General features: G+C 47.5%; 1 protein-coding gene across 4 annotated transcripts in view; it reads right to left on the reverse strand.

Annotated features, from left to right (window-relative positions):
• The window catches only part of TOX2 (TOX high mobility group box family member 2), a 120,567-nt gene that overhangs the window by 56,404 nt on the left and 43,462 nt on the right, over window positions 1–20,701 (reverse strand). For all 4 annotated transcript variants that reach the window (XM_031433770.2, XM_031433771.2, XM_010977738.3 and 1 more), the window contains exon 2: window positions 13,558–13,623. In XM_031433770.2, coding sequence (XP_031289630.2) covers window positions 13,558–13,623 — 66 coding nt within the window. The remainder of the gene's footprint in view (window positions 1–13,557; window positions 13,624–20,701) is intronic.

Below are 20,701 nucleotides of genomic sequence, written 5' to 3' on the forward strand. Positions count from 1 at the left end.
TTCTGGGAAAAAAAAAGGTATATTTGGGGCTTTTTTTTTTCTTTTCCATTTCTATCTTTTGAAAACTACACAAGTAGCATCACCTGACAATGCGCCAAGCCAGCTGCCTGAGGAAGTTCTCAGAGACTGGCCTTTGGGAGTGTTCTGAGGTCCTGTGACAGCGGGCTCAGCAGGGAAGCCCGCCAGTCCATGCTGCTCCAGGGACACTGCCCGACTCAGACCTTTCCAAGGCTTACTGCCTTCAGAGCAGGGCCCTGCTACCTGTCTGGCATCCAAGGACACCAGATCCTGCAGTAATGAGCCCACTGCAGGGCCCAGACATTGCCTGCTCTGGTGTCACCAGGCCCCTGGGTGTGCTGGGCCCTCTGCTCAGGCGGTTGTCCTCTGGGTAATCAATGAACGCATTTCTGTTGAGTGAACACTGAAGAGTTGAATCACTGGGTCACAGAGCTTGAGATACGGAAAACTGGCTTTCCAAAGTGGTTGAACCAATTTATGCAGCCGTGAACGAGGGCACTAGTGCCTCTGCATTCTTGTCCAACTTGGTATCTTCTGTCTTTTCCATTTTCTACATTCTGTCCTAAATGTCAAAATGCTTCCCCACTGCCTTTCCTTCTCAGCTTCTCCCATTGCTATGTCTGGTGATTGTTTATTCAGGACAGCAGCAAGAAGAAAACTACACCTGCTCCATGTTTACATACCACACAGATGCAACCTCTGGCCACAACCCTGCCACCCGAGAGCCATTCCAGCCCAGTAAACAACCCGATCATACTAAGTGAAGTAAGTCAGAAGTAGCGTGGAGAGCCTCCAAAACCCTTGAGCTGTTACAGAGAACTGTGTTGAAGGTTTTCTCGAAGGGACTTTGAACAGGACATCCCACCTCACAGTGCAAAGCAAAGCTTCCTCGAGGCTCTCCTTCCCCGTCTCCCTCTCCAAAGCCAACAGTCATTCCTTCGGCCTATCTCCCCGTCCCTCCCCAGCCTGGCACACCCTCCCCTCCAGGCCAGGCGCCCCAGCTCCCCCAGTGAGCTGCCCTCCCAATGGCTCGATGCCCCCAGGTAGTTGTTCAGACCCTGCCACCAGGCAAACAGGTACCTCTCTGAGGCCCCTGGTGCTGGCCTGGCTTCAGGGCATCAGGACTGGATTTCTGTGAACCTGGAAAGCAAGCCTCATCTTGTTTGTTTCATCCCAGTCCTACGTCATAACGTTCACAGAAAATGACAACTACCTACCAAACATCTTCCTCTCTCCTCCGCTGTTTGGCTTCTCTTCTCTCAACTGCAAATTCAAACAACCACCTCATCAAACTATCATATCCAGCATTGGCCGAAGCTGGCTACCTTATACCTATTTAACTAGTCCTCTTAACTAACCTACACCCACCTAACCAGTCTAACTCAAATAAATGACATCCACTTGTGGTTTTCTTAACCTGCCACGGTAGGTAACAATACTCCCATTTTACAGAACTAGAAAGGGAGGCCAAAAGAGGTTAAGTAATTTGATCAAGGTCACACAAGGAGAACAAGACAGAAGCAGGAGTCCCATGGAGCACAGACTTGCCACTCACCCTCTTCTGAGTTCTTGAGCTCCACACTCTGCCAGCCAGGCCTGGCAGGGGCAACCACCGCATGCCTGAACCTTTGTTCCCCATCAGAGCCTCGGGCTTTGAGTATAGGAGAGAGGGAGGAACCGGCTGTCTGGACCACACGAAAGCCTTTTAATGTTAATGAGGTGTGACTCAAGGAGGCTTGGCAAAGCCAGCTGTTCCCTGGAGCACTGGCCTGGAGGGTGGTCACAGGGATGGGAGTGGGGAGGGGTCACACATCTTCAATGGGCTGACAATTATCAGGAGGCATCTTCCACTATTTTTGTGATTTTAGGGGAGCATTTCTTGGCACATTTTAAAAGCAAGATGGTTTTCAATATCATCTTTTCAATTTCAACCCTTAACATAATTTGATTGGCATTAGACTAAATAACTGACTGGCCTCCTCTTTGCTGATATTTCTCATGCTGTTTTTATCTCCTGTGCCCACCACGTCCTGGGTGGATGACTTTGGTAAGTTGTTTTACTTTTCTGAAAATCAGTTCTTTCATCTGCAAAATGCATACTTTAATAGCACTACTGGTAACTACTATTTGCCATGTACCAACCACTATAAGAACTTTGGGTAGATAGATAGCTAGCTAGCTAGATGGAATGGAATATTACTCAGCCATAAAAAGAATGAAATAATGCCATTTGCAGCAACATGGATGGACCTAGAGATGATCATACTAAGTGAAGTAAGTCAGACAAAGACAAATATCACGGTATCACTTATAGGTGGACTCTAAAAAAAATCTAGACAAATGAACTTATTTACAAAACAGAAACAGACTCACAGACATAGAAAGAAACTTACAGTTACCAAAGGGAAAAGAGGGGAAGGATAAATTAGAAGTTTGGGATTAACAGATACTAACTACTACATATAAAACAGATAAACAACAAGTTTATACTGTATAGCACAGGGAACTATATTCAATATCTTGTAATAACCTATAATGAAAAAGAATATGAAAAGAAATGTGTGTGTGTGTGTGTGTAGCTGAATCACTTCTTTGCTGTGTACCTGAAACTAACTTAATATTGTAAGTCAACTATACTTCAATTAAAAAAAAAAAAGAACTTTGGGTATAAATGCATCCTACTTACTTCTCCCCACATCCCTTTGAGGAACTTCTAAAGACAACACTGAGGCTCAGAACAGCTGGTTGACTTGTCCAAGGTGGCCCAGTCATGAAATGTCAAGACCGGAATTTGTGCCCAGGTCTGTCTCCCCCTGTCGTTACCTTTGTAACCCATCTGACCAACAGTATCTATTATTGCTCATGGCGGGCTGAAACCTCACTCAGAGCCACCAGACTCCATCTCAGGGGGCCCCTTCAGCACTGGGGCGACTCAGTCAGGTGGAGGAGGCCAGTCTCTGGCCTGCTGAAAAGACCACTGTCCCTCCTAGGGTCTCAGGCAGAAGAGGGAAGAGGCCAACCTGCCAAGAGACATAACCTAGAAGGTCCCTCAGAGATACCCATTCAACCCCTATTTACAGATGCAAAAATCAGGACTCAGAGAGGGCATATGACCCACCCAGGGGCACACAGTGAGTGAGGCTGAAGAGGATCAGACCCAGGCTCCTGGCCCTCCAGAAGCTAAGGACCCAGCATCATTCTGGAAGGTCCCCATCTGGCCCATTTCGACGTCTTGATCACTGGGTGAGCGTGCATGGCAGCAGTGAACAAATGTGTTAAATCGGGGACTCTCCTATCCTCCCCAAGAAAGACCCAGGCCTTACAGAGGATGCTGCACTACAGGTGGCTGGGGGTGGGCGAGGGGTGCTGTTTTAAAGAAAACCCTTGAAATTATGTTTCCAACCCAACACTGTTCCCTCCCCCAACCCATAAACTTCCTGCACCATCTTCATTGTTTCCATCCCATTTAGAGAGAGTGAACGTTTCCTGGGATTCAATTTCTCTCATAATAGTTGGAAGGAAACACAACTACACGCTGTAAACATTCACTGCATTGTACGAAAAATATCAGCTTTATGGGGGAGGCGTATTAAGGGCAGACCAAGGTCCCCCCACCCCAACCCCCTGCCCCACAAACCCATCCCCTAATGCCTCCCATGCCTGTGCCCTCAAATACTTAAACATCTCACAGCCAGGAGTCTAGAGCTTTAAAATAAATATCTATATCGTCATGGGAATCCAAAATTAGGATTGGTGGGGGATAAGTACCGACTCCTTCTCAGCAATTTTCTCTCAATGAAAACAAGAGAGGCTAGTCCATGTTTCCAAGCACGTGTGTGGGACAGATGAGGAAACGTTCATTAGTTCAGCCTGACATATACTCAATTCTCCCCATATACATAGCATGGGTTTTTTTCCTTCCTTGCATTTTATTCTCCAGCTGCGAAACGATATTAAATTTCATCAGATTTGAACAAAATCTATGGTCTTGAAACACTTCCCTTTAAAGCCCCTCATATTTATTCAGAATTCATGAATCATGTTCCGATAACACAATCGTAATTATTTTTAAAGTGTGATGTTTGTGGCTTTAATAGGAAATGCTTGCAAAAGGCCTTTTCTCTTTGATTGTTTGTAATCTTAGCAGTAATCGCTGCTGTTCCCTTCTCTGCACCGCAGCAGGCAGAGCACAATTTCATTTTAATACGAATCGGGAGCTCTTCACCCAGGTTTTAATTAAAGCAATAAAAGCCATGTCATCTTTGCCCTTTATGAGGTACACAGAGTCAGAGGCTGGAGATACTAAGCCTAGAATCTTAGATTTCAACTGTGGCAGGGGCTTTCCTGCCTCCCAGTGTATTTGCTGGAAGTAGTTTTGTTTGTTTCAAAAAGACTCAACCACCCCTCTGTCTCTCTGCGGCTGCAGTTTCCTCATCTGTGAAATAGGAGAGCAACTGTACCTGCCTGATGGATGAAACGAGACCAGCCATGGAAAACATTCAGCCCCAGTGCCTGAGCCCCAGGAGATGCCTGGTAAATGTGCATTATCATCAGCAGCATCATTATTTAGGGCTGGAAAAAGTCAACAGACCACCTACCTTCCTTATTCACATGAGGGAACTGAGGCTCAGAAAGAGACCAACACAAGGTGAAGGGAACTCAGAGCTCCTGGCTCGTTCCTCATCCAGGCATCCTACACTGCCCCCTGCTGGAAGGAGGCCATGCCTTTAAAGCCACAAGGACAGTGCCCACCGACTGCGGGTCTGACCCTAGCCAGCAAGCTGCCTTCCCTGTCTCCTGGTTAGACCATCGACCCACTCTCTAAGTCTATGGTTGATTTGAGTGGTAAGAAAAACAGACAAGGTATCCCCAGGACCTATGAAGGAAGGTCACGGCACAAACACAGTGATGTCTGGAACCAAGAGCAAGAATCCACTCAATTCAAAGTCCCCGGGTGCGTGTCATGTGCCGGGTGTGATGTGAGGTGCTCGGAGGTCTCATTTTGTGGTACGGGAATCTGGGCCTTTCTGATAATAACTCCACTCCAGCACACGTTCTGCTGGCACATCTGGGAAAGGATGATAACGGAGCATGGGGGGGCAGGGCAGCTGGTGGGACTCACGATGCTCCACAGTGCTAGGGTTCCCCAAGGAGCACCTCAGGTGTCGGCCCTCCAACCTTCCTGCCCTACCATGCAGCACCTCTCCCCTCCCAAATAGCCCCGGGGTCCACCGGAGCTCCCACTCTAAGAACAAACAAAACCCCCTACTTCCCTAGCCACTTCTTAGAACATGCCTTCTATGCGCCTCCTGCCTCAACGGAAACCTGTCTCTTCCACATGTTCTGTGGTTAAGTTGCTGGTTCCCCACTGCCCATGCATCTCAGGTCAGAAGGTGGGGTTGACATCCTCTTCCTTCTCCAAGGCCCCATGCAGACCACCGTCCACCTTCCCTACAAACCGCACCCTACCCGATCCAGCTCCGTCAGCATACAGTGGCTCACGCATCTGCTCTGTGCCTCCTTTCCTGTCATGCTCCCAGCCTCTGGCTCTGGGCTCCGGTCCCCTCAGCTCAGCCACCATGCTGATGCCGGGCTTTCGACTCCTCCTCACCGAGGAACACCTGCTCCACTCTGTCAGCTCCCCTCCCCAGACACACCCAAGACCCCGTCAATGCCCATGGCTGCTCAACTTTTTGGGACCCCCTCTCTTCTCTCCTCACCCAGCTTAGATTCCCTGGTCCTTCATTTCAGTCTCTCTTCGGGGCAATGAAGCTTGACTGTCCTTCTGGCACAACTGCCTGGCAAATCCTTGCCCTGGATTCACCCAACTGTCTTCCCCTCCAGCACCTACACCAAGAAGTCAGTTTTCCAAGCTCCACAACAAATATCACAGACCTTCCCCACCCTCTGAGACCTCCAGTGCCCTGACGCTCAGCAGGTGACCCACCCACAACCTCTCTGAGAAGACAGGTGCTTCCAGGCGTGGCCACCCTCTGCTCCCAGCCATCCCATCCACAAAGCCAGACTCCTTTTCTCCTCGGTGCCCACTTCGGGCTAAGGCCAGAGTTTCCATCCCTGGGCTGGACTCCCCTTCTCCAAAAACTTAAATCATCAATTAACTCTTCCCTCTCCAGAACGCTGAGCAACACCCTCTCTCCTGGATGCCTTCTATCAAGATTAAACATTCTAAAGACTCTCTAGCCTTAAAAAACCCTTCTAAGGAATCTTCATCTCATTGAGCTACAGCCCTTGCTCTTGTCTTGCTGGCGAGACTTCTCACACATTGTCTAGTCTTTACGTCTTCATCCCACGCTCCCTACTCGATCTACCCTGGGACCTGCGGGACATCCCCGACACATCAAAGCTGCTTTTTCTGAGGTCCAGGGTGACTCTCTCTTTGCTAAAACCACTGGACGTATCTCATCTCCGATCCCAACCAATCCCTCAGGTGCACCACCTTCTGCTGCTTCTTGTTTAAATTTTATTTAACTTTTTGAAGCGATAAATCCTCATGGCTGAAAACTCTAGAACTATGAAAAGGTACAGTGAAAAGTCTTTTTGCTCCTCTCGCCCACCTCCCCAGTAACCATGACACACACACATACACAATGTACAAAACCACTGTTACTAGTTTCCACATCTTTCCAGAGTTACATAGGCACACAGAAACATGTATTTTTTCTATCCTTTTGGCAGAAATGGTAACATGTTGTACTCACCACTCTCCATCTTGATTTTTTCGGTACCTAATGTATCTCAAGAACTCTATCACTTCAGTTTCCTCATTCAGTCTCTATGCCGCACAGTATTCTATTTGACAGACGTACATAATTTCTGTAACTAGTCCCATATTATTGCACATTTGGGTTGTTTCCAATTTTTTGCCATTATAAACAATACCAAAATGAATAACCTTGACTATATCATTTCTCAAGTGTGCAAATATATCTCTAGGATATATTTCTAAAAGGGGAATTGCTGGGTTAAAGGTTAATGCATTTGTAACTTTGATAGATGTCACCAATTTGCCTTCCATTAGGGTTACACCAATTTACTCTCCTTTCAGTGATATATAAAAGTGACTCTTTCCCCACGGGGCCCCACCGCAGTATGTTATCAAACTTTTGGATTTTTGTCAGACTAATAAGTGAAAAATGGTAGTTTTAATTTGTTTCTCTTATGAACTATCTTTAGCATATTTTCATACATTTAAGATCCACTTACATTTCTTTCTCTGGTAATTTTATTGGTTCATATCTCCTGCCCATTTTCTACCAGGGTTTTGAGCTGATTTCTAGGAACTCTTTATATATTAGGAAAATCAGTCCTTTCACTATATCGTGAGTTGAAAACACTCTTGCCCAATTTTTCATTTGTCTTTTGACTTTACTTACACTGTCTTGAGCACACAAAAGTTGTTTTAATTTATGGTCAAGTTTTTAAGTCTTTTCAGACTTTGAATGCCTTTCCTACTCTGAAGTTGTAAAGTATACCTTAAAGGCCTTTTTTTTTCCCTGGTACTTTTATGGTTTCCTTGAGTACAATTAAATATTTTATTTATTTAAAGTTTATCCATTGATAGGGACGTAGCTGGATCCAACATCATTTCCCCCAGGTCCCCTCACTCCTTCCTGGAACGCTCTGCCCTTGGCTTTTAAGACTCCATGTTCTCCTCCCTTGTCTGCAGCCACTGCTTCTCCACCAGCTCACAGTTGCCTTCTCCTTTACTTTGCTTTCAAATGTTAGGGCTCGACATTTAAGTCACTGGTCCTCTACTCCTCTTAACCTTCCCTCTCCATAAATTGCAAGGTTTTAAAGCCATAGGCTGAGGACTTCCAAGTTCACTTCCCCCATGAGCTCCAGACTTGTACAACCATCTACCTACTTGGACATCTTTACTTAGATGGACATCTCAAGTGTAACATGTCCAGTCTGGCCTCATCAAACCTACACCTCTGCAGGCCATCTCCAGTTCAGAAAATGGTACCATCTTGCTGGAAAATGGACTCATGATAGAAGCCTGGGAGTCACCATTTACTCCCCTATTTTTCTCTCCCGCTGCATCTATCAGCATCTAGACCTACCAACTTTATTTCCAAAACACATCTCAGATCCATACACTTCTTTCCACACCCTCTGCCTCTACACAATCTAAGACCAATACAGCATCTTTCACTTGGACTATTACCACACCCTCCCATGGGGTCTCCCCGTATCCACGCTTGCCACTGAGAGCTTTTAAAACTGCAAATCTGATCATGCCATTCAATCTCAGTTTCTCTCTGTCTCTCACTAACAAAGCCCAGTGACTTGCTTTGACTAACCAAATGTGTTGGAAGTAGTCACGTGCCAGCTCTCTGTAACACACACACACACACACACACACACACACACACACAGAGAGAGAGAGAAGCTCTTTCAGTAATCCTTAAAAGAAACTCTGAAATCTTTAGCAGAAGTGGCCATTATAGCCACGAGAGTGGTTCTGCTGCCCATGACTAGGAAGGCTGTGATGGGAAGGCGACATCTGGAGCGACCTTGAAACAACAAATAGGCATTTGTTGGGGGAGAATGACCAGGGGATTCCCATCAGAGGAAACACGCATCCAGAGGCGCAGAGCTGTACATGAGCACAAGAAGTGACCAGAGGAGGTTCATCTCATGTGACCAAGGCATTGTTTATGGTAATAAGAACAATAAAAAAGGAAGACATAGCTAGGTTTTTTTTTTTTTTTTTTTGAATGCTGGTACTTTACATACTATCTTAGGTGAATTCTCTTGAAGTAGAGCTGAGACGGGGATTCCCACAAGAGTGACTTTTGAGAAGTGACTCCAGAGAAGGGGAAGGAGGGGAGCCGGACAGGGCGGAGACAAACGAGGTCGTAGCTGGAGTCGGCTGGAGCTCCCCGGGGAGCGGCCACACTGCGGCACCCTTGAGACAAGGGACATGGTCTTCTAGACCATCTCCCATTCCCCTTCCCAGTTCATGGTTCCCATTTGGCAGAGAATTCTCTAGAGAAGGGGCAGCTGTGACTAGCTAACTGCCAACACTGCAACACAATGGGTGTCCTGGGCTGGGGAAGGGAAGCTGCGAGGGAGGTACCACCAGAATCCACATCACACACCTCATTTACTTCTCAAAACACCTTACGAGGCAGGCATTACTCCTCCCATTTGACAGAAAGCTGACATAACTTACCTAAGGGCGTCTGGCTGGGATGTGGAAGACTGGAATTTGAATCCAGGGCTGCTGAGACCCAAGCCCAGTTCCTTTCCTCTTCACCCTCATCCCAGGAAGAGTCTCTTCCTGGGTCATTTAATCAGGAAATGTCAATCACTGTGCTCCTGAACAGGGTATCCTCTCAAAAGGCAGAAGATCTGATCTCTACCAGGCCCTCCACCCCTAGAAGCTGCTGGTGGGCTGGAAGCCATGCCTGACAACTGCATCTCGGTCTCAGACAACCCAAGCAAGTCTGGTCCAAAACAAACTCAAGGTCCAGGGAGAAGGGGGAAGTGATAATATGTGAAACTAAGGCAGCCCTGTGGCAGTTTTGCAGAGACTTGCAAAAATCGAACAATGGAGCATGCATTTGCAAAAGAAACTTCAAACCCATGAGAGCTAGTTTGAAAGTTTTTATAAAGGGACACAGTTGGCTAATATATATCCTATAGGAACCTCTGTCTCAGCTACAGTTTCTAAATAAAGAAGACGGTGTTTCAAGAGGAGGTTACATTACAATAGCCAAGACATGGAAGCAACCTAAATGTCCATTGACAGATGATTGGATAAAGAAGATGTGGTATATATACACAATGGAATACTACTTGACCATAAAAAAGAAAGAAATAATGTCATTTGCAGCAACATGTATGGACGTAGAGATTATCATAATATGTGAAGTAAATTAGAAAGAGAAAGACAAATATCACATGATATCACTTATACGTAGAATCTTAAAAAATGATACAAATGAACTTATTTGCAAAACAGAAAGAGACTCACAGACATAGAAAACAAACTGATGGTTACCAAAAGGGAAAGGGGGTGGGGAGGGATAAATTTGGAGTTTGGGAGTAGCAGATACAAACTACTATGTATAAAACAGATAAACAAAAAGGTCCTACTGTATGACACAGGGAGTATTCAATATTTTGTAATAGCCTATAATGAAAAAGGATACGAAAAAGAACATATATATGTAAAACTGAATTACTATGCTGTACACCAGAAACTAACATGACATTGTAAACCAACCAAACTTCAATTAAAAAAAGAGAGAGACGGTTACAATGAAGAGCAGATTTTTAACATGATAAAATCGGACTTTCTAGAAGCAAATGTCTTCCAGAAATGGCTTCCTGCTTATGTCCAGAGCATTACACATAGTAGGTGCCCATTAAACAGTTGGTGAATGAATGAAGCTTGTATTTAACTGTATTTATAAAATGCATTTCATGCCACTTAGAATGTTTATCCTCTGAACCTTTTATCGGCCAGGAGACCTTCATTTGCCCGCATGTTTATGGCAATCCTTTAGTAAATGAGAAACACAATTCCTGAAGTTGATGAGGCCACACAGTGTGACAGGGTGCTCATGTGTGCCTGTGGGTCCAAGAAAGCACTCCAGGGAAAGGACTGGAAGGAAAGATACAGAAGTTTTGCCAGTAAGAACTGCAGAGGCCACTGGAGCACCACCAAGTCCCGGGGAGCTGCAGGTCCCGGAGAAGTCTTATTCTTCAGCAAAATCAGCATGAACTACATCCCACATCCTTCCCGTATGTGATAGTTTGCTAAAAGGCCACAATACTTTGCAAGTGCCTCCCATCAACAGGTAGAGTCACTTTCCTCATTCCTTGACTCTAGACTGGCCCTGTGACTTGCTTTGACCCACAGAATGTGCCGGCAGTAGTCACGTGCCAGTCAAAAGCCTAAACCTCAAGAGGTCTTGCAGCTTCTGCTCTTGCTACTCTGGGAACCCTTCTCCGACCACACGAGCAGCCTCAGACTAGCTTGCTGGAGGGCAAGAGACCATGTGGATAGAAGTAAGCCCCCCATGCCAATCAGCCCGCAGCTGACCTGGCAGCTGACTGCTGCCACTTAAATGATCCCAGCCATGACCAGAAGAGCCACCTGGCCAAACTCAACCAAACTGCCACGCCATGGAATCATGAACTAGATAAATATTTGCTGTTTTAAGCCACTAAGTTTTGGGAGTGCATGTTATGCAGCAATAGCTCACTGTTATACTATAAGAAGTCTAGATTGTAATCACTAAGTCTGTTCCTGACAAGATTGGCTTGGGTCACCAGGTGGACTCAGTCAATCTTAGGGAATTCTGAAATCTTCTTTATGAAGTTCAAAGTTAGGGAGACTCTCTGTGTGACAGCACAAGAGACTTGGAAGGATCCTTAGGGAGTCCAACCACCTCGTTGCACTGTTAAGGAAATGTATTTGTTACATAATTATTTCCTGAATAAGAGAGATCAGATCCTGCTCTCAGGGAGGTCACGGTCTAGGATGGAAATCAGATGTTAACCAAGTCATCACACAAGTAAGCAGACAACCACAGTGACAAACGCTCTGAATTAAAAGGACACGACACCGTGAGAAAGAATTATGGGGAAGGGACCCAAAGCCCTCTAAGGAAGTGACATTTAGGCTGAAGCACGTGGCTGCCTTGAGGTGGAAACGGAGCTCTCCACAGACACAGCAAGGTAATGGGTGGAGCTTTGAGTCCCACTGTGTGGGTTCAAATTTCATCTGTACTGCTCCCTGGCTGAGTCAACCAACGTCCTTGGGCCGCAGCTGCCGCATCTATGAAATGGGTTAATGACACTGTCTTACTTCTTCATGATACTTCTCAAGGCTGTTGTGAAAGTCAGTTGAAATAACCACTGAGAAAAGGGCTTTACAAACTGTTAAGCATTGGGTGAACAGCGGAGGCTGTGGCTAGCAGCTTGGGGGAACATTCATTTATCCTTACCTCCCCTCTGAAGAACTGTGCCCACCTCTTCCCAAGCCTATACCAGACACAGAGCCTTGCGGAGTCCCGCGTGCCCTTCTTGGTGGAAGCACAGCGCCAACGCTCTCCAGCAGGGACCGAGCCAGCGCTGACCCTACCATCGTACGGTTCTGAGAGCCAGGGCTCAGGATGTTAACAAGATGCAACTGAAATATTGTGAAGGGGCTCAGATGAGATGTTCAGGGGTAAGCACTGGGACAACCACATTTCCAAGTAGATTATGGGCAATTCAGTGACTTCCATGATCTCGTCCAAAATGAGCATTTCCAGGACTGGAGTTCTGCCCACCAGTGTCTTGCAGCCTGGCACAAGTCAGTGCAATATTAAGGCAGCTTTTCAGCAGCCCCCTCGGTGCTCATGCAGTCACAGGCCAGAGAAGGCACGTGGGATGGCGGCCCCAGCAGGCGCACACCTGCTGTGGCAGCGCCCTGAAATGGAGCTTCCACACCACACTGGGACGACAGTGTCTTCTTCCCTCACTTGTTCCCTAAAGGCCACAAGCCTGTGTCTCAGTCATCTATGTCCCTCATGGGACCTCTCACATAGTAGGGCACAGAAATGTTTGTGAATTAATAGGCTTCTGTTTCCCCAGCTGGAAAATGTGGTCCCAGCCACCCAGCTTGGACTGCCGCACCGCCACGACTACACAGCCAGAGAGCCAAGCAGCCCCAGGAACAGGCTTGTCCTCCAGCTCCAAGGTTTTTCAGCAGCTATGAAATCCCTCACCCCTCCATCCAGCACCCTGAGCTTCTGCCACCCAGCAGACACCATTGCTTTAGGGAACCATCTTCCAGGATGTTTGTGGGACCCTCCTTGGGACCCTTGTTTGTGGGGTCCTCCTTGCAGTGAGGACCTTCTCTGACATCCAAGACCATAGTGAGGATGCTCTCAATGGAGAGAAACCTTTGTTTTCAGAGACCAGGCTCCCAGTGGAAAATCTGTCCAACTGGCATTTGAGACTCCAAGTGGGCTGGGCTGGGCCTTTCCCAGGGATGACTCAGCCCCTCTCACCACCAAGAAGGACCACACAGAAAGCCTTGGCTGTCTTCCCATTTGTGACATGTCTACACCCCTCCCTGGTGGCATCAGACAACTCCAGGTGAGTGGGAGAGCCCTGCACGCCTATGCATGGGTGTGAGCACCTCTACACCATCGTAAGTATGGGTGCTGGGTGGCAGCAGGAGGCAGGCAACACCAATGAACACGTGACATCTCTACCCACTGTCACTGAAAATTTCCCCTCTGCGCATGGAGAGTGTAGACAACACATTTGGAGTTTTATCAAGTTTTCAATGATGCCCATTTTAAGCCAACAATGGACAGATAGTTGATTTACAGAAAACACTACTGTCCCAGTTTCATTGCCCGCTTGAAGGGGACTCAACTCATACTCTTGATCAACCAGAAAAAGGACAGTAGAAGGCTGTGCCCCCTGCTCTGCCCTCTTCCCATCTCACCCCGACAGCAACTGGGCTCCAGCCAGCCCAAGGCTAGACAGGGAGGTCAGGGCACCCACCTGGCTGGTTGATAGGAGCTCTGGGTTTCCGTCACTCATCCCCACGTAGGCACTGTCACCATCAAACTGGAACAGAAAAAGAGAGAGAGAGGTAGCTCTGATGAAAATGTTCTCAAGAAGGCTCTGGGAGAAGCGAGAGGAAGTCAGGGGAATAAAAGCACGGAGGGGAAAAGACTTTGGAGCCTGGAGAAGCAAAGACAGAGCCCAGGATGCCCAGTTCCCGATTCAGCAGGGCTCCCTCTAGGGTAGAAGGAACAGTCCTTGTTCTGTGGCCCCAAGGGCTTGGGTGAGCACCACTAAACACACTAAGGATGCAGAGAGAAAAATCCTTCTGCCCTTCATAAGTTGTCCACAGATGTGGCAGGTTGCCTTGTCAGGTACTGAGTTCCCCATCTCTAGAAGTACGCAAATATTTCTCCTGGCCAAAATGATATCAGGCTCTCAGCCAGAGCTGGAATTCCACATGCTGGAGGGGAGCCAGGACCTCCAGAGCCTTGAGGTCTGCCCCAGGCCTGTCCTCCAGGTTTTACCATCCCAAGTGGCTCTGCCCCCTCACCTTTGCCCCTGAGGCCACCCTGGGCCAAAGGCAGTGAGGACTGTGGTAGGAACCATGTACAGGAACCCTGTGTTCGGAGAAGCTGCCAAGTCTGGAGTCGGGAAGATTTATCTGCAACAGGGAGCAGGTGTAGTGGGGAAAGCGGGGGCTCTAGGGTCACTGGCTCCCCCTTTTCCCTGATGTGTGATCCTGAGCTGGTGTCTGAATTTCTGAGGTGACTCGTCTGTCAGATGACAGCAGTCCTGTCTCCATGGGATGTTGCACTGAAACTCATAAAGCACTTGGCTCAAGTCCAGGTCCCTTCCTTTGAGACCAGTGTCTTGGGTCGGGTTCTACAGAAGCAGAGCCTGAGACCAGAATTCAGATGCATGTGATCTCTGAGACGGGCCCTTTAGGAATAAGCTGTGAGGGAGGGAGGGAGGGATCGGGGAGGATGGGGAAGAAGTAAAGCAAGGATGCAGTCCCAGCTGGAGGCTTGTGCAGCCTCAGCCCGCCGCAAGCTCTGGGGCACGAACGGTACCCCGGAGTCAGTCCCGCCATGAAGCAAGGGGCCGCGCTTCTGTAGCACGTGCCCATCAGTCACTGGCTGTGGGCTGCCCTTAAGGGACAGAAGGAGTCGTGACTAGAGCAGGGTGGCCCGCATTGGCCAAGGGCAGTTGGCCAGAGAACTGTGCCAGCTGTGGGCCATTTACAGCCAGTGCTCGCAGCAGATGGAAGAAGCCTGCGCTGGGCGGTAAAGGGATCTGGGTGGGGCAACAACAGTGGATGGCCACTTCATTGTAATTGAAAAAGGTTTTATTAGATTATATTCATATGGTTCAAAATTCCCAAAGCACACAAAGTGACAGAGGGAAAAGTCGCCTCCCTGCCACCTCCCAGACATCCACTGCCCCTCTCCAGAGACAACCATTGCACCTACCAGCCTCCTGCAGTCCTTTCAGAGATAGCCCACGTGTACACAGTAGTCATCTCATTCACACCAATGACAGCGTACTATACACACCATTTTGCACCTTATTTTTCTCCTAGCAACACATCCTGGAAAGTGTTTTATATCAGGACATAATTTCATCTTCTGGTACGTAGTATGCCACCAGCAGGGCTGTCACACATATTTAACCAGTTAAACGCCTGGGCAACTGAATTGTTTCCAGTCCTTTGCAGTCCCAACGTTGCTTCCGAGAATTTTTGTACATCCACCATCTCGCATGGGTGTGAGTTTATTTGTAGGATTAGTTTGTATAATCACTGCACGCAACTGTGTGTGCATCTGTCGTTTGGATGGACAGCACCAAACAGCCCTTGCGGAGGCTGGAAAAGTCCTCATTCCCACAAGCATCAGTTCATCCAGACCCTCTTCGCCTAGAGAGGCTTTCCTAATGACCGGCTCAGATGTCCCACGTCCGTGGGCTCTGAAGCCCACCACTCCCGACTTCCTTGCCCGGCTTGTCCTTGTTCTTTGTTCCAGAGCCCCTGTACCTTCTAGCCTTCTACATAATTTACTTATTTACCATGTTCACTGCTCGCAGTTGGAGTCCCCCGAACGAAATTGGAGGCTCTTGGAGGTCAGGGGTCTTAGCCTGTATGCTGATGCCTCCCAAACACCTAGAAGAGTACCTAACACAGTGTAGATAATAAATTCTTGTTGAATGAATGAATGCATGAATGAGCTACACCATTCACGTCGTCTTTACCAGGCCAATCTTTCCACTGGGGCAGTGGTACTGGGGATTGCACCCAAGTGCTTTCCCAGCACAAGGATGGGCAGAGTCCTTCAGGGACTGCTGCATTAGCAAAAGAAAAGGCCAGGCCTAGAGTCTGGGAATGACCCCAAATGCAGGGCTCCACCCCCTACACTGTACCCAGAGTTCAGGCTTCAAGGCTCTGCTCAGAAACACCTCCTCCAGGAGGCAGGCCATGCTCTCACCTCCTTTAGCTGCCCCTCTAACAACAGAGATTGTCTTCACATCTGTCTTCTGCCCCAGCGTGGGAACAAAGCGGAGGCTGGAATTGCATCCTGGTCCTCTCCAAATTCCCAGTGCCTGGCACAGGCCGGCATCAGGAATGGGACTACAACTTGGGCAGGGCAGAGAGCTCTCAGCAAAAACTCCTGGCTACTATCTGATGTGTCATCGTGGCCATATATTCTTCAATACAAATAAGACCTTTTGAAAAATCACACATCATTTAAAAGTATGTCCTAAAAGAAAGAATGATGGAAAGTGGAGGGGGACTAAGTTTAACCAGATATTTGAAACATTTTATAAATATTATAAAGCAATAGTAATCAAACAGTATGATAAAGCTCTAAAATACAGGAACACGTATTAAAGGAGCAGAGGGAAAGATGTCCCCCAAAGCCTGTGTAACAGCCCATTTATTAAATGCTGGTTAGAATGGAGCCACTGCCAAGTGGTGGTGGGGGGGAAAGGTCTGCTCTCTCCCCCGACGTGCACAGCAGGCATTGAACAAATATTTGGTGAATGAATGAATATACTTGGCACTGAGCGAAATGCTTTCCATAAAAGATCTCATTTACCCTCAAAACAACCAGTGAAGCAGGTATTATTTTTCCCTGTCTCCAACCAAGGAAACAGGTTGAGAGGATAAACAGTTGCCCAAGAGGCCCCAAGGTGTGCTGGTGGGGATTCTGTTCTTTGCCCACCTCTGCCCAGCGCTCCACCACCTCTGAGCCCTTGTAGACGGAAGGAAGGAGGGAAGGGTACCCTGAAACCTCCCGGGCATCCCCTGGCTTGGTCCCCAGGGCTCTACAACCTGGGACTTACCCCCTCAGCCCTTCTCTTGGGAGTGGGGGGTTTTCTGGGGGAGAGAACTTGCAAGCCAAGAGGAGAAGTCACAAAGCTTGGGCACAGCAGAGCCAACCCCTCCTCCACATGCACAGAAAAGATGGAAAACGCCCACAGGTATACCCACCGCACAGCGAATGCTGAGTGTGGATGTGAACAAAGGCATACAATGCACGCAGCGCGCTCCTGCACGGTGACAACACGTGCACCGCAAACCAGCAGGGACCCATGCCACACCCAACACAGCGTTCAAGACAACACTTCGTCACACATGTACCAAGTGCAAGGGTAACGCAAACCACCACAAAGGTGTCCAGAGCACAAGCGTGAGTGCACGTAGCACAGACCCTTTACACGACAGCTGCACACACTCATAGCCTGCACACGCGAAAAGGAGGGGATGCTCAGATGTGTATAAATATACCACACGCCTGCAACTGAATATAAATATAACTCACAGAAATGTGCACACAAACATATGACACGAGTTGTATGTAGACACACACAAGGCAGAGACACTCGAGAACTTAAATCCTGTGTGTATTTCACAGTTTATCAGTGCCTCAGTCAAAATCTTTTTTCACACCACACAACCTTCCAAATGCTTTAAAATGTGGGGAAAAAAAATGTAGAGGAGGGGAACAAGGGCCTAACAATTTCCATGAAACGCCAGGAGAACATCTCTTACCACTGACTGGAATAGATTAATTTTCCCCATTTCATATTCTAATTATAATTCCTTTTCCCACCGCCATCCTCAGTCCTCATTACAGCTGGAAGATTGTTCTGCGAAAGCCAGACCTTCATCTTCTCTTCCCAAGAGTTTTGTCATGGAAATGAGTTTTGGAATCTGAAAGAACCCACATTTTTGCAAATATCGAATGTGTGGAGATAACCCTTTCATGACGGCCACCAAGGAGAGGCTTCTGAAGGGTCTGTCTCTCCTCACAATGTGTGGACCCCTTGGCGAGAGGGGTACCTGGGCCTCTACTCCAACAGCCACCCCCTACCTGCCCCAAAGAAAAGGATTGATCTTTTTTCTGTCTTTAAGCAAACTGAGCAAATAGGAAGCCAAGGTGAAAAGTGAGAAGCCCTGATTTTAGGGAGCCAGATGATGCAGCTTCATCTCTGCTACCTCGGGCAAGCTCCGTAGCTGCTCAAAGCCTCAGTTCCTTTATTCTTACGACCCACAGAGTCACTGACTCATTGTAGGTGTAAATTAAATATCTGTAGGGTGGACCAATGCGGTAACTGGGTAGATGAATGGATAGAAGGAAGGGAGGGAATGAAGGATGGGATGGACGGATGACGGATAGATGGAATGACAGATGGTATAAATCAGCAGTCTGATAGAAATATAAAGCAAGCCACATACGTAATTTAAATTTTTCTAGTAGTCACAGTTTAAAAAGCAAATATAAATAGGTGAAATTAATTTTAAAGACATTTTATTGAACCCAATATATTCACAGTATTATGATTTCAACATGTAATCAATAGGAACTTGTGAATGAGTTAGTTTATAGTTTTGTTTTGTTTTTTTGGTACTGTCTTTGAAATGTGGTGTGTGTTCCACCTTACAGTACATGTCAGTTTAGTCTTAGCTACATTTCGAGTGCTCAAAAGTCACAAATGGCTGGTGGTTGTCATGGTGAACAGAGAAGGAAATAGTTGGGATGGGTTAAGATGAGTGAATGGATGGTGGATAAGTGTACAGATGGGATGGATGGACAAATAGATGGATGGATGGGTAGATGGGTGGGGGTGGGGAAGATGAGTGGTTTGGAGGATGATGGGCCAGTAGGTGGACAAACAGATGGCCCAAAATTTGGATAGATGGAATTAGAAGGTTGGATGGATGAGTGGATAGATGGGCAGATGGGTGGCTGGAATGAGAGGGATGAGAAGATGAATGAATGAGACGGGATGACTAGGTGACATGAAGAGGTAAGTGATGGGAAGATGATTGGATGGTGGGTGAGATAAACAGATAGGTGGTTGGAACGGGAGTGTGTGATGCCTGGGTTGATGGAATGGGCTGAATGGGTCTGGTACTTCCTCCTCACTCTATGCACACTTTCTTTGGACAATGCCATAGCTTCTCAGGGCTGCAACACGTCACCAACTTTTAAATACTCGCCTTCAGCTAAGTTACCTCCAGATTCCAATGTACAGTTGCCCCCCAAGCATCTCCCCCATTTGATCCATGAGCACCTCAAATTCAACACACCCAACACTGAACTCATAACATGTATATGATACGTGTATGAGTGCTCTTTTTCCCGTGACCTGCCATCCCTAGGGTGGTGCTGGACCCCTTCCATCCTACATCCTTCTGACCCCATCACCAGCAGATGCTTTCTGCTTAGCTTCCCCTCACCAATCCATCTTTCACCCTGGCTGTCACTAGCCTTCCTTTGGCAATCATTTCACTGCTCAGATCAAAACCCTGCAGTGACTCCACATGATTAATCCCGGCATCCAGGACCCTCCATGACAACCAGCCCTGAGCCTCAGCTCCCACAGCATCCCTCAAGGTTGCAGGAACCTCCAGCACCCTTGTCTTTGCACACACTGCCCCATCATCAGCCTGGAGCACCCTCCTCCTCCCCTTCTCTATCCACTGAAATCCAACTCTTCCTAGGTCTTTTTTCCCCCTGGCTATGCACTCCAACTGTAACAGACCTGCTTGCTTCCATAAGCCCATATTCTTGGGCCAAGTCAATCTTAAAGCCCCCATCTCAAGCCGGCTTTGAACTTAATCCAACTTCCACATGTAGCGTGATACACTGGGCAACAGCGCTGATTCCTGAATGGGGGTACTGGTTCCACCATTTTCTAGCTGTGTGTGATCTTGGATTCAACTTCTCTTTGCCTTAGTTTCCTCACCTGTAAACCGGTAATGATGGCACTTAATTACTCCTGCCTCAAAAAGTTTTTGATATCTGTTATCAGATATGAGTTAATATCTGTAACATAATACTTAATAATGGTAATGATTTTTGACAGCTGCTTAATAAATGTTATCTATTATAATTATATGCTAAACCCTTTCCCTCTCATCAGCTCCAATCCCCCTCAGTCTAGCAGAGGACCACATCTCCTACGTCACTGACGCCATCGGATACCCGCTGGAGCCTCCCCTCCCCACATTATTAATATCACACCCATCCTGACCTCCTTTCCCTTAGTCTAAACATGTGAAGTGTCTCTCTCCTGTCAAGGTAAGTCTTTTCACTTTGACTCCACCCCTCTCATGTCTTCTCCTCATTCATTCCCACTCGCAGTCCTAGGGCTAGGACCTAATTTAAATATGCTGAAGCAAAATGAAATCACCTCATGCCCCTGAATCAGGTACCAAGCACCTACAGTACTGAGTAACCTGCTCCCAGCACCGGGGGCTTACAATAAATGAAGCTTGTCACAAGGCACTGAAAAGAGGGAAAAGCAAAGGGATTCGGAGGTCACAGAACGGGCAACAGTCATCGTTCGCTGAGCAGTACCTAGTGATTGCTTACCACGTGCCTGACACTGTACTGACACCAGGCACACCGTAATGAGCATGACACAGCCCTGCCTCCCAGGAGCCCCCAGCCCTTAGAAGAAGCTTGAGAGAATAAAACATTCCTATCCTCCAAGTCTGAGAAAGGAAGTCAGCCATTCTTTGGCCATAGTCCCACGACAGGAACAAGTAACTCAAAATCTTGTTTGAAGCCCACCTCAACTGGTCACTGACAGTTTTGCACCCACCCAGCCTCTGAAAGTCAAGTGATCAATAACA

Source organism: Camelus dromedarius, chromosome 18 (assembly GCF_036321535.1).
Source record: "Camelus dromedarius isolate mCamDro1 chromosome 18, mCamDro1.pat, whole genome shotgun sequence".
Taxonomy (NCBI): Eukaryota; Metazoa; Chordata; class Mammalia; order Artiodactyla; family Camelidae; genus Camelus; species Camelus dromedarius.